General features: G+C 37.3%; 1 protein-coding gene across 13 annotated transcripts in view; it reads left to right on the top strand.

Moving 5' to 3' along the window:
- arvcfb (ARVCF delta catenin family member b) overlaps positions 1 to 15,837 on the top strand; it is a 273,519-nt gene that overhangs the window by 223,228 nt on the left and 34,454 nt on the right. For 11 of the 13 annotated variants that reach the window (XM_051108695.1, XM_051108689.1, XM_051108697.1 and 8 more), the window contains 2 exons: positions 2,742 to 2,759; positions 4,884 to 4,955. In XM_051108695.1, coding sequence (XP_050964652.1) covers positions 2,742 to 2,759; positions 4,884 to 4,955 — 90 coding nt within the window. The remainder of the gene's footprint in view (positions 1 to 2,741; positions 2,760 to 4,883; positions 4,956 to 15,837) is intronic. The other 2 variants (XM_051108691.1, XM_051108693.1) reach the window with 1 other exon arrangement.

Raw genomic sequence — 15,837 nt, forward strand, 5'->3', positions numbered from 1 at the left:
ATATCCCTGAGCCTCGATCATCAACAGCCGGATGCTTCATCACCGGCAGGTTCACGGAGGGCAGTATGATCCTAGCATTTACACAACATCATAAATAGCAGTGCAGGCAAATACTGTAATAGGAAGCTAAAAAGATGCTCGAGTCTCTATTTGTTTGGCCTGTGCTCTTTTGTCCCTCATGATTCATAACTGGAGTGTGTGTCTGGGGTATCAATGTTGAATCAATATTCATCTTTAAATGGATGTGGGTGTTAGGTTCGCGGTCTGTGTTGCAACATTGTCTGAGTTGAATCAACTTCGCTTTTAAACTGCTGAGTGTTGTTCAGGTACTCATTCTGTACACAATGCCAAGAGAGCCGATTCATTTTCAGGTTCCAGACCATTTCAAGGTTCTTATCATTTTTTTTGTAGTAGTAGTAGTAGTTGTCCAGATTTTTTTGTTCACTCATATGAGACCCATTGTATACATTAATGACTTCAATTAGTGAACTGATTCTCGAATAGACTTGTAAGGAAATTCAATATATAACCTGAAAGAGCAAAGGGAAGAAAGTGGGTAAGCGGCAAAGATGACAACATTAATGTCATGCTGTGCCTCATGGACCCTTTTTAATGAGGTTTGTTTATCTGTCAGCAGCCCTAGAGATGTACTTTGAAGATGCAAGTGACCTATATTTACACCAGAAAATGCCCATAACAAGCATTAAGGGATGTTTTCCCGGCGAGCTATTTGGACATTTCGCCAGGATAATCTTACCTGATGTAAAAGGCATAATTTAGTTTTGCACATAAAACTCTTGACTATAAACACTGAAGTTTAGGTTGCAATGTTGGTTTGCCAAAAATTAAAGCAGAAAGTGTGTAATTTCTGCACTAGTATTACATTAGATATGATAGGAAATTGGTTTACACTGTATTTATTTTTAATTATTAAAATGTTAATTACTGTCATTTAAATTACACTATCATTCAAGAGTTGTGAGTCAGTAAGATATTCTTTTTTAAAAAATGAGTATATTTGTTCAGCAAGGATACATTCATTTGATCAAACCTAAATCACATTTCCACAGAAATGTTAAAGGAGTAGTTCACTTCCAGAACAAAAAATTTACAGGTAATGTACTCACCCCCTTGTCATCCAGTATGTTCGTGTCTTTCTTTCTTTAGTATTTAGTTTAGAAATTGTTTTTTAAAGGAAAACATTGCACAACTTCTCTTGATATAATGGACTTCTATTGTGCCTACGAATTTGAACTTCCAAAATGCAGCTTTAAAAAGGACTAAATGATAAACTCCCATCTCATTGTCTCCTCCAACTTCAAAATTGTCCTACATCGCTGTCTTACCTTCTTTGCATGTTTACTTTGTAAACACTGGGTTGGTACTTCTGCAGCGATGTAGGCGATTTTGAAGTAATACATGCAGATTACGCAGAGCTAGATGAGTGTTGAGGTTAAATAGGATGCAAACTGTAATTTTTTAAAATTTATTTTTAGAAAATAACCAATCGTTTCACTAGATAAGACTCTTCTTCCTTGGCTGTGATCATTTAGAGCTCTTTGGTTTTTTTTTTTTGTCTTTGTGATAGGACAGATCATTAACTGACAGGAAGCGAAGTGGGAGAGAGAGAAGGGGGTGGGATCGGGAAAGGACATTTAGAGCTCTTTGAAGCTGCATTTAAACTGCATTTTGGAAGTTCAAACTCAGGGACACCATAGAATTCCACTATATGGAGAGAAATCCTGAAATGTTTTTGTCAAAAAACATAACTTCTTTATAAAGAAAGACATGAATCTTGGATGACAAGGAGTCAGTACATTATCTGTAAATTTTTGCTCTGGAAGTGAACTACTTTAAGCAGCACAACTGTTTACATCATTGATATTAGTAATGTTTCTTTAGCAGCAAATCAGCATATTAGAAAGATTTCTGAAGGACCATGTGACATTGAAGAACTGTAGTAATGATGCTGAAAATTTAGCTTTGATCACAGGAATAAATTACATTTTAGAAAACAATAGAAAACATCCACCTTGTTTTCCAGTAGTTTTGTTCAGATAAATACTACTTTGCTGAGCACAAGAGACCTTTTCTCTAACATTTTTGACCCTAAAATTTTGAATGTTAGTGTACACATCACATTATTTTACTGAAGCAAAAATGGTCATATTAAATGTTTCCCTTTCTTTGTGTTTCCACTCAGCACTCAAAGGGGTGATAGACAATCAAATGTCTGTGCTATTAAACCAAATGTGTTGATTTTCAGGTGGCTTGCTGAATAGCATGCCTTTGATAGTTTAGATTACTAAGTAAATTGCTCAGCCAAATTCACTCCTACCATCATAGTAGTTGGCCTGAAAGCAAAAACTGACCGTAGAACAGTGATTATGCTAATGCCCAGTATAGCAGCCCTGCAGCCACGCTGAGAATACAGCACATTGTAAATTGTTCGGACAGCATTGCAAAACACAATGATGCATGAAATCTGTGAATATACTAAGTTTCTTGTAACCATTTAGTGTATTTGCCGCAATAAGCGGCGCAAACTCTTTTGTCTCCTTTCTGGAATCTTCACTTGTGGGAACTAATGGAACTGACTCTATTTTTTCTAAAAACTCTCTCTTTTCCTATGTACTTATAAGTGGTTCACAAATAAGTTCTGTCTCCTTTAATACACACACTCTCTGAATCTCCTTTCTTCTTCCCTACCTTGCTGCTGTTCCTGCGTTGGCTAACTGTAGAGGAATGGTTTAATCAAGGTGAGTGTCTCTTCTTGCTTTTCTTCTGTCTGTCTGTTTCTCTCAGCATATGCTGACATAATACCTCTCTCTGTCTTCATCAAAATAAACTTTTCATCACTGCCCCTCTTTCACTCTTTCACCTTCCATTCTGAAATGACCGGCTAGTGTTCCTCTCCTCAAGGAAATGTCAAACCTGTGCCAATTTAGCCGGTTCAAAGTCCCTTTCAGCTGGCACGGATGTCTGTGTGTCTGCTGTTATCTGTTAACGAGGCCTGGCTTTTGCTTTCTGCCGTTTTGCCCATTGCTTTAAAGGGATAGTTCAACAAAAAATGTCATCATTTACTCACTCTCATGTTGATCCAAACCTCTGAGAAGTTTTTCTTTTGTAAAATGCAAAATGAGATGTCAGGCACAGTGTTCACATTGTCCTTTTTCATATACACTACCAGTCAAAAGAACAGTAAGATTTTTAATGATTTTTAAAGAAGTTTGTTTTGCTCACCAAGCCTTTTAAAATATTTTTACTATTTAAAATAACTCTTTTCTATTTGAATACATTTTAAAATGTAATTTATTCCTGTGATTTTTTTAAAGTTGAATTTCTAGCATCATTACTCCAGTCACATGATGCCTTAGAAATCAAGTTTGTCTGCTCAAACAACTTTTAGAAAGTTCAGAAGAGCAGTGTTTATCTGAAATAGAAATCTTTTGTAACATTATAATATCTTTATCTCTTTATCATTACTTTTGATCAATTTAAAGCATCCTTGCTAAATAAAAGTATTAATTTCTATAATCCTTTATTAATTATTTCTACAATCAGTGATTTCTGAACGATCATGTGACACTGAAGTAATGATGCTGAAAGTGTAGCTTTGCTCACAGGAATAAATTACATTTTAAAATATATTCAAATAGAAAACAGTTATTTTAAATAGTAAAAATATTTCTAAATGTTACTGTTTTTGCTATACTTTGGATCAAATAAATCCAGGCTTGGTGATCAGAAGAGACTTCATTTAAAACATTAAAAATCTTACTGTTCAAAAACGTTTGACTGGTAGTGTAATGATGGTGAATGTTGAACAAGGGCTGTCAAACTTGAAGTAAAAGTGACAAAAAGTACCATGGTACAATCAATATGAAGTGTGCATTTCATTTACAGCCTTCTGAAAACATGCATTAGCTTTGTCTGCAAAAAAATCATATTCTAAATTAGTTATCTGTCTTGTTTATTAGTTAAAATATCTAGAAATCTTTAAACAAGATACATTTACATGAGAAGCAACTTCATAAGATATTAAGACTTGTTTTTAATTCAAACACGTTGTCATTGATTCAAACTTGACTTACTGCACTGGCAAATTTTATAACGAGATTTTTGCTTTTAAATTCTGCCAGTATTATGCCAATATCACACACAGTGTTCCCTCTCAGGTAACTTTAAAAAAAAAAAAAACAAGAAATAAAACATTTTAAACTTTACAAATAAAACTTTACAAATTTCAATTTAATTAATTTAAATACTTAAATTTCATTATAAATCTTCATCTCCACTACAGAGATGTGCATATTCACATTTGGTGCATCATGACATTTGGCATTTTTAGCAATTCACCATATTTAAAAATGTGCACAAAAATGGTTTTGGTGTTGGTCTTAAGTGATATTACGGCTTTAAATACACAGTGTGGTTCATGTTGACTATTTCTAAGATGCTTTTTGTTGTTTTTGGAGCACATCAAATATGTTTGGAACAATATGAAGGTGAGTAAATAATGGCAAATGTTGATTTGTAGATGAACTATCCCTGTATCATGTTCTCTGTGTGTGATAGTGGAGTGGCCTTCATTACTTCACTCTATTATAGACAGCTGTCTTCCATGACAAAGGCTTTGCATTTTTAATGGGGGTTCCCACTCTTGGGAGCTGGTGTCAAGAGTTTGTCTCTGCATATCTGTGTAGTAGCTAGATTTACTGTATGTGTGGCACGTCTGTGACTGTGTGTATGTGTCTGAGACTTGGGTCTACTTGACATTTTCATACCAGTAAATTCCGTCTCTCATAGAGTGACACTTACAACTGCTCTTTCTGTCTTGTTCCCTCACGCTCTCTCGCTCTGTCTTCCCCTTCTTCACTTAGGGAGGAAAAATGGCGAGCATGACAAAAACTATGACACGTTGGACCTACCCAAGCGCACAGAACCCACTAAAGGTATGTCTTCTTTTGACACCACAGAATTATTACATCTTTAAGCTGTCAGTCTTCTGAAAAAGGGACAGGAAAAGACCTGACTCTTTGGTCTCGCTCAAAAAGAAAAAAATCTAGTTATGAAAGGCAGGTGCATTGCTTTAAGGAGGTGCATTCCAGTAAGATACAGTCTAAAAATAATACTTACTGTATATGGCCAACACACTGTTAGACTACTGAGGGTTGTAGTGCACAGATTTATGGGAATTGAAGCTCTGAGAGCTGCCTACTGAGGCAGTATGTGGAGGCAATACTGCATCAAAGACAAATTTACTGTAAAGGCTATTGCAAAATGCATTGTGACAACCTCAGTGATAAAACAAAGATGGTGAACGAGATGAGAGAATTGCGATATCATTCAAAAGTGGCAGTAAAGACATTTATAATGTTACAGAAGCTTTTATATCGCATAAATGCTTGTACTTTTGAACTTTCTATTCATCAAAAAATCCTGAAAAACTGTAGTTTCCAGAAAAGTATTTATCAGCGCATCTGTTTTCTAGCAATGGATTCTTTTTACACAAAGTGAAAATAGTATGCAATAATAGTGTATTGAGTGAAAATTATAATTAGGGGTTCAATCACGTTGCGCTGAAACCCTATTGTAATTGTTAGAAGGATCGTGCAGACCAAACTGTAAGTCGTAGAGACTTGAAACTCGGAGGGATAGTAGTACTCACACCGCCCACAACGTGAACAAGGCTCAGCCCAATCGGCCTGATGGGGGCACTACAGTGAACAAATGTACAAAATTGCTCATAACTCCTAAACCAGGGGTGCTTAACCCTGTTCCTGGAGATCGACCTTCCTGCAGAGTTTAGTTCCAACCCTAATCAAACACACCTGTCTGTAATTATCAAGTGCTCCTTCAGATCCTAATTAGCTGGTTCAGGTGTGTTTGGTCAGGGTTGGAGCTGAACTTTGCAGGAAAGTCTCCAGGACCAGGGTTGAGCACCCCTGTCCTAAACCGTCAGTCTGGTTCAAAAATGTTAGGGTATTTCACATTTTTTTTAAAAGCCTACTTTTGCTTTTAAACAAGTCCTAGGTTTTTCGCCTGATCGGAACCAAACCATTGCAGAAAGATTCTCTGGAGAGCAAATATCAATAATTATCAAAAAAAAGTTGAACTTTCAACTCACCATCGCAAAGGGACACCAAAACGCTTCAAAGGAGCAGGGCCATTTTTAGTAAAATGCCTATAACTCCTGTACGGAATGAGATATCGTTGCCAAACTCAGAAAACTTTTGTAAGAGCTCAGTCTGAGGTCACAGGAAAAAAAATGCACAGATTGCTCACTTGGTAGCACTACAAGAGGGAAAATCATAAAAATAACTGCACAACCACTTGTCCTATCAACATAGAAATCGGTCTTGGTCCAAAGTGCCACAAGTGTCTATATGGACATTTGTGTAACTCAAAAAACATGGCCGCTATTGGCAGACAAAGTTTGAGCACCTGTTAGACAAGGTTAACGAAGGCCGATTGGAACAAAACTTGCTGGGCCTGTTTAACTCATGGCCCCAAAGGTCTGAGAGAAATTTGAAAGAAACTGCCTACTGGTGGGGGTGATTATCACATTTTTCAACGGTATAAATGATTATACATCACACGGTTTTCATATTAAATTACAGAACTCCTCATTCCAGACAACTTTGCCTCTATGTATTTGGGAACCTCCCTACACCTAACACTAACTTTAACCGATAAACACCCATGAGGCACATTACTTTCCAAAGTAATGTTCAGCAAAAGGTGGATTTAAAGGTTGATAGTGTGCAGATTAGAAGGTAATTGTTGCGTGTTTTACTACCTACGCCACTAGATCTCCTGCATAAAATGCGTCTTTTGCAATGTTGTCTGACCCTACCACATGTTGGTGGACAGAGTAAGTGTAAATAGCCTCTGCCAGCAAGGTGTGAATAGACACTTTGTTTTTATTTTTACAGATTTTTATGATTCCTAACAAGAAGATGCTACTATTTCCAGAAAGTCTCTTATAAGGTTCCTTGATAGTTAGGACGCTGCCTTAGTAGGCAGTAGGCAGCAAGCTCACTAGGTTTTGGAGCAGAGCTTTTATTTGCACAGAGTGCATCGAGTGCACATCAGCATACAGAGATCCTCTGGGAATCCCAGGTATCAGGTAACAATACGCTTCTGCCTAGGCCTTTTATCATTATGACAAACACAGCCGTAATCCTTAGCGGCAGAGTGCTAAATAGACAGCGTGTTTTAGTGGGATTGATATCCCTGACCAAGCTCATTCAGATAGAATGAGGCTGATTTACCCTCAGAAACAGGCCAGATTGAGGCTTGTGCTGGGTCAAACCATCTGTGTGTGAGAGATGCTCAGACTTTTAGCTTGTAATTGTCTAAAAATAAATAAATAAGGGATGCAGGCTAAGGGAGAATTCAGACAAGTAATGTTGCAATGCAGAGGAAACAGAGCAGGGGTCTCTAAAAACCCTGAAAAACATCAGTCCGTGTGGTAGTGAATGAACTGATGTCCGTTCTATTTACACCCACTGAACAGTTATCAGGGAGCCACTCAATACCTTTTTCCTTCTGACACACTGATCTAAGATCATTTTACCTCAGAGCTCCACTTAGCGAGAGAGGAAAATGTTTTATTGAGGCTCATTTTTTATGTATTACTATAGATGAGCCACAAAGAGGGATGAAAATGTATCATTTTTAGATTACCTGTTTTTTTTCTGAGTCTGTGTGGCTTGTGAACATCCCATTAAAGAAGAGAAATACTGTTTACTGATTCCCCACTCATGAGAGGACCGTCATTTGTGTGTTGTTGTGCTTTAAAAGAGATGAATGAAGGTGAATAAATAAATAGGAATAATGTGAAAACAAATGTAGTCATAGAGCTTTAGCTGAGAGGTCTACATGTGTTTGTTGGTGGAATATTTTGCTTGGCAGAGGAAAAACAGTAGCTCGTGGATAAACCCACAAGGAATCTGCAGAGTTTGTCACATTTTGATTTGAGGGAAATCTGTGGAATTCATTGGACTTGAGAACAAGGATAGATTAGTTATCAAACTAGTTGAAAGGATAGCCTATAGTTCACCCAAAAACAAGAAAATTCTGTCATTAATTACTCACCTTCATGTTGTTTGAAACTCGTAAGACCTTTGTTTATCTTCGGAACACAAATTAAGATATTTTTGATGAGATCCAAGAGCTTTCTGACCCTACATAGTGTTTGGAGCACATAAAATCATAAAGATTTAATAAAATTACGGTTGAACCACTGATGGACTATGTTAATGATGTCCATACTACCTTTTTGGGTCTTGAACGTGGTAGTTGCTTTGCTGTCTATGCAGGGTCAGAATGCTCTCAGATTTCATCAAAAATATCTTAATTTGTGTTCCAAAGATGAAACAAAGGTTTTTCGGGTTTGTAACAACATGAGGGTGAATAATAATGACAGAATTTTCATTTTTGGGTGAACTATTCCTTTTATATATTTAGTCGTATATAAGTCATCAGTACTTTTTTTATTCAGTGAGAATGCATTAGTCCCCATGAAATCAAAATTAAAGTTTTTTGGCTTTTAGTATAAATATGTTAGTCTTAAGGTTAGCTATAAGCTAGTGTGTTTCAAAACAGTGACAAAATTTACATTTACAAGATTGACAAATTCAAAACTTACAGTCTCTAACTTGATGACATCACCCTGCACTTTAACTTCTCATCAAACTTTCTGTCCAATCAAATGCTCTCTAGTTTCCGTAGCGTCCTGCCCCCAACATTATAAATAGACGTTGAATCTGCGGATGAATTTGGGCACTTGTTCACAGAATTTGTATTTTCTGTAGGGTGAACGGCGCGTTGTGCACTATATTCGCTTGTCTGACGTCACGCGTCACCTCTTCCACGACTTCTGGGTCCAAACGCTCAATAAGATGACACGAGAAAACAACAAACGGTACTAATTATGCAGTCACAATGTGATATAATACTACCCAAAAAATTATAATCCTACCCTTTAACTCCATGCCGAAATCCCAATGAAAATATAAATATAAATAAATAAATCTAAAAATTATTTGTGTTCGGGAGTCTGTGAGCGCGGAGACTGTAGTGTACACCAAAAATTTAAGAAAAGGTTTAGTTTAAATGTTTAATATGAATAAACAGTGCTCATAAACGGCTGCTGATATGGTATTCTTAAGTGAAGTGAGTTGGGGCTTGGACCTGGAAACAGCATTCGTTGGATGCATTGTCACCACTTAACAAGCCCAAAGAAGATAGGGAATAATTCACACACTGTAAATATGCATTCTGTTGAGGTGATTGAAGTCTGGTTTCACTTTGCTGATTCACAAAACTATTGTAGTAATATTTTCCAATATTAGCGTTGCTTCACAATATTACATATATCAAATAAATGCAGTGTTGGTAAGCTGCACTTCTTTCAAAAACATTAAAACGTCCTACCAACCTCAAACCTTTAAACAATACTGTACATTTCTAAACACTTCAGTATATCTTCACTCTATAGGTGTTGCAGTCTTGCAGAAATCTGCGGGGTTCTCTGTGGACACAGAGTGTGTTTTAGCTTGCTCAAGGGTTGGTGAGTCCGTGTGAGAATGTGCTGACTATAGCAGGACTCAACAAAGCCATGTTTGTTTTTGAGTGTGTGTGTGTCTACTGGTATGTATTTTCACTTTTCTCACACAGCTTTGAGACCAGTTGACCTTCCAGATACAAACAACAGTCACGTATTAGTTAAAAGTTTCAACGGGCCTTGTTCTCGCAGAATGTTTTTGAGTAAATAATGAATGCTGGTTGGGAGCTTCAAGGAGCAGTTCCATAAAAATATAATGGCAGCTGTTCAAAGTCAATAGCATTTCATGTCTCTCTTTAATTAGCCTCTTTCTCATTAACATGCAAAACGGGGATGATATTGAACTGATTAATTAATTTTTGTGTTTTTTCAGTGTAAGCTGATATTTCCTTTTTAATAGCTCAAGTCAAGCAAGCAGATGAGCTTTAAAAATGGTATATTTATTTTTTGTTCTGTCTTGTGCCACACATTAAAAAATAGGCAGCAAGTTAAAAAAAAAAACTTCTCATCCACTTAATATATTAGGTTTTGCGGCGTTAATTATCTCAAATGAATCACTTTTGTTAAAATGTTAAAAGACACATTAAATGCCTTTTTTTAAACAGGAAGATCAATGAGGTTTGTAATGTCAGTTGACTGTGACTGTGTTTCTAATCCAATATATTCTGTAAAAATTGTTCTGATGGAGACATAAGGTTATTTATTTATAGGCCTCTGAAAGCACTATGCTTTGTTTTAGACGCAAGACATAAACCTGCACTTGTCTGAACAGGAAAGATAACCTTGCCTGACTCTTCGCTAGAGTGTAATGAATACACAAGGATTCACATTTGTCCATGAGGATACGGTTAGGGTTAAGAAAAGGCAGGAGATCAGATGAATAGTACATCTGGTTTGATTTTAGATGGGATTGGCACCTGGGGATTGATATGCAATAAAAAGAACAGGGTAGCTGAGTTCAGTGTGCATTGGGACTTCTTTCCTGATTCTTTTGGGTGTGATATATGTCCATACATCATAAACATGTGGTTGAGAGGCTGCTGTTGTGACAGCTTAGAGTATTGGGGGATTTTGGTCGCTTAGCTGAACCTGAGACACACAGCCATTGTTTATTCACTGAGCATCATTGTTGCGTTTTATGCCTCGAGCATCTGGTTTCAGAGAGGTCCTGTTTGAAAACTACAAGCCATGAAAAATATGAAGGCTTCGTTGCTGCATTATTCACATCTGTGGAGAAAGAGACAGGAGAGAATTAATTAAGGATTCTGAGGGAGATGAGATTGACAATGAGGGGACAATGGGTCTGTTCCACATCCCAGTGAGCTGCCTCACTGCCTACATAAGCAGCTGCCTTCTGAGACCGTATCTGATAGTTATGGAACCTCATTAATGACTCATTTAAAGCATTTTTCAATAAAAGAAGTAAAATAGTACTAAATACACCACTGGTAAAAAGTTTGGAATAATTACAATGATTAAATATGTTTTTTGGGGAAAAAAAGTCACTAATGGTCACCAAGGCTGTATTTATTTGAATTACAACATTAACAAGAGAAATTAGAGTCATTAATATATTGCAAAATGTCATTTATTTCTGTGATGGAAAATCTGACTTTTGAGACATCATTACCCTAGACATAATGTTACATGGTCCTTTAGAAATTATTTTAATATGCAAATTTGTGCTCAGAAACATTTAGTATTATTACTGATGTTTTAAAACAGTGAACTGCTTAATATTTTTGTAGTAACTGTGATACGCTACCATTCAAAAGTTTGTGTAACATAAAAATAAAAGAATGTATTACCTTTATTCAGTAAGGATGCATTAAATTGATCAAAAGTGACAGTAAAGACAATGTTGTAAAATATTTCCAATAAATGTGGGTAAAAAGCAGTCATTTCAATAGAAACATAATTTTTTGACATGCAGGGTCTTCCATTGCTTTAAACAAAAAACATGTGGCGTCAATATGCAGACATGAAAGGCATTGGGAATTTTATTGTCATGATTACATTATATATTGGATAATAATTTTGCCATCATTGCATATATGTTGGGGTGTGATTTTTCAATGTAAACAGTCACAACAATTTTATTTACATTACACTATTTACACATTTATGAGCCTGTGACCCAACTCAGACCTCTAAACCTAACCATTTGTCAATATAAAACAGTCACAATTTATTAAAAAAAGTATTAATATTCCAAGTCTTTAGAGGCAAAATGATCGATTTGTGAGAGGAATAGACACAATCGCCGTCTCGATCCACCATAGCACTCATCCTGTGTGCAGTCTGTGCACAAATTCAAAAATTGCCACCAGAAGAAGTGTTACATTTACATTTACATTTACATTTATTCATTTAGCAGACGCTTTTATCCAAAGCGACTTACAGGTGGGGAATACATCAAGCGATTTGTCCTAAAGAAGCAAAACGACCTACGAAGTGCTCAAAATACCATATAACAGGCATTGTTCAAATAAGTACAAGCTAGAAAGGGAAAAGAGTAGAAAAGGAAAATTTTTTTTTTTTTTTTTTTTTTTTTTTTTTTCCAAGTAGTGTCGAAAGAGATGGGTTTTCAGCAGTTGCTTGAAAGTTGTTAGGGAGTTGGCATTCCGGATAGCGGTGGGAAGATCATTCCACCAGCCAGGAACGGTGTAAGAGAATGTTCTGGAAAGTGACTTTGTGCCTCTTTGTGATGGTACAATGAGGCGTCGCTCACTGGCGGATCTCAGAGTTCTGAAGGGAGTGTAGATTGGTAGCAATGAGTGGAGGTAGGCGGGCGCTGAGCCTGTGGTTGTTCTATAAGCAAGCATCAGTGTCTTGAATTTGATGCGAGCTGCAATTGGGAGCCAGTGCAGGGTGATAAAGAGAGGTGTGACATGGGCCCTTTTGGGCTCGTTGAAGACCAGTCGTGCTGCTGCATTCTGAATCATTTGTAGAGGTTTGATTGTGCATGAGGGAAGACCGGCTAGAAGAGCATTGCAGTAGTCCAGCCTGGAGATGACCAGGGCCTGGACAAGAAGTTGTGTGGCCTGCTCAGTTAGAAAGGGCCTGATCTTTCTAATGTTGTGTAGGGCAAACCTGCAAGATCGAGCAGTTTTAGCAATGTGGTCTTTGAAAGTCAGCTGGTCATCAAAGATAACACCAAGATTTCTGGCAGAACTTGACGGGGTAATTGTTAAAGTACCTAAGTTGATGGTAAAATCATGTTGTAGAGTCGGAGTGGCAGGGAAAATAAGGAGCTCAGTCTTTGCCAAGTTGAGCTGTAGATGATGTTCTTTCATCCACTCCGAGATGTCTGCCAAGCAGCCTGAGATCCGTGCAGCTACTGTTGGATCATCTGGTTGAAATGAAAGATAGAGCTGCGTGTCATCAGCATAGCAGTGGTAAGAGAAGCCATGTGCCTGTATGATGGGCCCCAGTGATGTAGTGTAAATGGAGAAGAGGAGGGGTCCAAGAACTGATCCCTGAGGAACCCCAGTGGCCAGATGATGTGCTTTGGATACCTCCCCTCCCCAGGCCACCCTGAAAGACCTACCTGTGAGATAGGATTCAAACCAGCGAAGAGGAGTCCCTGTGATACCCAGTGATGAGAGGGTGGACAGGAGGATCTGATGATTGACTGTGTCAAAAGCAGCAGAAAGATCCAGCAAAATGAGTACCGATGATCTGGAATCAGCTTTTGCAATCCGCAAGGCTTCAGTGACTGACAGTAGTGCAGTTTCAGTTGAGTGGCCGCTCCTGAACCCTGACTGGTTAGCATCCAATGAACTGTTCTGCGCGAGAAACAGTGATACCTGGTTAAAAACGACTCGTTCCAGTGTTTTTGCAATGAATGGGAGGAGAGAGATCAGTCTATAGTTATCTATAAGTGAAGTGTTTAATGTAGGTTTTTTGAGCAGTGGGGTTACCCGAGCCTGCTTGAATGCAGTGGGGAAAGTGCCTGTGAGGAGAGATGTGTTGATGATGTGTGTAAGTGCTGGTAAGAGTGTAGGAGAGATTGCTTGGAGAAGGTGAGAGGGGATAGGATCTAGTGGGCATGTTGTAGGATGGCTGGAGAGGAGAAGTTTGGATACTTCTGCCTCAGAGAGGGGACAGAAGGAGAAGAGTGGGGTGTTACATCAGCTTTGGTTGTGAAATGCCATTGGTTCTTGTGTGTCTCATAACCGATTTCTTCAAGCTAAAGTTTTGGAGGTCGGGATCATTTTTAGCAATAAAAATCTTATGATTTACTCTGTTCTTTGCATAAGATATTGTATGGCTTCCAGGGCTGTCAAACGATTAATCGCGATTAATCGCATACAAAGTAAAAGTTTGAGTTTGCCTAATAAATGTGTGTCGTGTGTGTAATTATTATGTATATATAAATGCACACAAATTAATGTATAAATTTAAGAGAAATATGTTATTTATGTATTTATGTATGTGATGTATATGAATTATATAAAAATGATTATAAATACATATACTTGTAAATATTTCTTAAATATATACATAAATGTGTTTGTATTTATATATACATAATAATAACACACAGTACACACACATATATTAGGCGAACTCAGACTTTTCATTTAGTATGCGATTAATCACGATTAATCGTTTGACAGCACTAATGGTTTCAGAAGACTTGGGATGCAACACGGTCAGCTTTTGCAGTAAATACCTGTGACTGTACTTTTATTTGCCTGTTATGTGTTTTATATCCCAGCAGGCACCGGACGTCAATATAACATGTGAGTGCATGTTCTTTGGTGTTAACCGAAGTGGCATTTACTGTGCTAGAGGTCACAGAATGCGGAATTCATGTTGAGAAGCTATTAGTACGCCTATTGTGTTTCTTAGCTCTTATTCCAAACAATGCAGTGAAGCCATTGTTGTTCTTCATAAAAAACAGTCCTAAGAGAGATGAAGACACTGAATTAATTACATGTCATTTTTCCCGCTTCTCTGGCTTATTCCTTTTTTAGCCCCCTGATTCCCACAACATAATGACATCAGGTGGAGGGAATGATGATGAATCATGTTTACTTCATTCTGCTGTGGTTCGTCCTGTCTCTGAGCAGTACACTTTACACAGACTTGCGTATGAAACCTTTAAAAATGAAAACCTAAGCCCTATTCCTTAGCTGTCTACCATTTGCATAGGTAGCTACATTTAAAGACAGTATCCTCAATGAAGTGGAACATTTTAAGTGACCAATAGGCCCTTTTCACGGTGCACATTCGAAAACTGAAAGCGTCGAGTAGTTGTGTAAAATAACTTCCGCTGCAGCCTGTATGAATGGCAAAGCCCATAGCACGGGATGGTTGTGATTTATTAATGAACAATTCATCATAGATGTTTCATCAAAACATATTTAACAGTTTCCAGTGATTACTAAAACTCATCTCCAATGTTGTCTACGGTATAATGCTATTCAATCACGGCGCTCAAATCTGGAGGATATGTCACGTTTAAGATGGTAACCAGTTATCTTAGAATAACTCTATAAAATATAAATTTATTTGAACAACTCCAATTTGATCTAATACGTGACGACTGTATCGGAGAGTAAAGTAAGTGCACGAAAGTAATGCTAATGTTATTTCTGTTTCATTTATACAGTCTGCTCGTGGTTAACGTTTTATGAGATAAGCTTGTCTGATTTTGTTACTCTTTAATGTGATGTGTTGTTTATTTGCTATTCTTGCATTTTTCAAATAAAAAGCTGGTCTGTCTCTGAAGTATTATGCATACACAGCTTGTGCGCTCCCATTTAAATCATCAAATGTGTGTCGGAATATCATGACAATATTTTTAGAAACTGTGTTTAATATGTTTTGATGAAAAATCTATGATGAATTGTTCATTAATAAATCACAACCATCCCGTGCTATGGGCATTGCCATTCATACAGGCTACAGCGGAAGTTATTTTACACAACTACTCGACGCTTCCGGTTTCAGAACGTGGACCGTGAAAAAAGGCCCATTAGGAAGGAGCTCCCATGAAGTGCACAGGTGACGTGACTCACAACTGTTTGCAGTAGAATTTGATGTTGGCATGTTGTTAAGCTAATGACTCTGCACTATAATTAGCACACAAAAATTGAAGAAAACAGTCATTATTTTTGTAGATACCTTGATATTAAATGGCGTGAATGAAAGCATATTTATGATTTTCCTCAGCTTGGATGGATTTAATTTGTTTAAATTGAGCTCTCAGAAGGCAGCATAATCATGTGCACAAACATCTTGTTTAAATGAGA

The sequence above is a fragment of the Labeo rohita genome, chromosome 5 (assembly GCF_022985175.1).
Source record: "Labeo rohita strain BAU-BD-2019 chromosome 5, IGBB_LRoh.1.0, whole genome shotgun sequence".
Taxonomy (NCBI): Eukaryota; Metazoa; Chordata; class Actinopteri; order Cypriniformes; family Cyprinidae; genus Labeo; species Labeo rohita.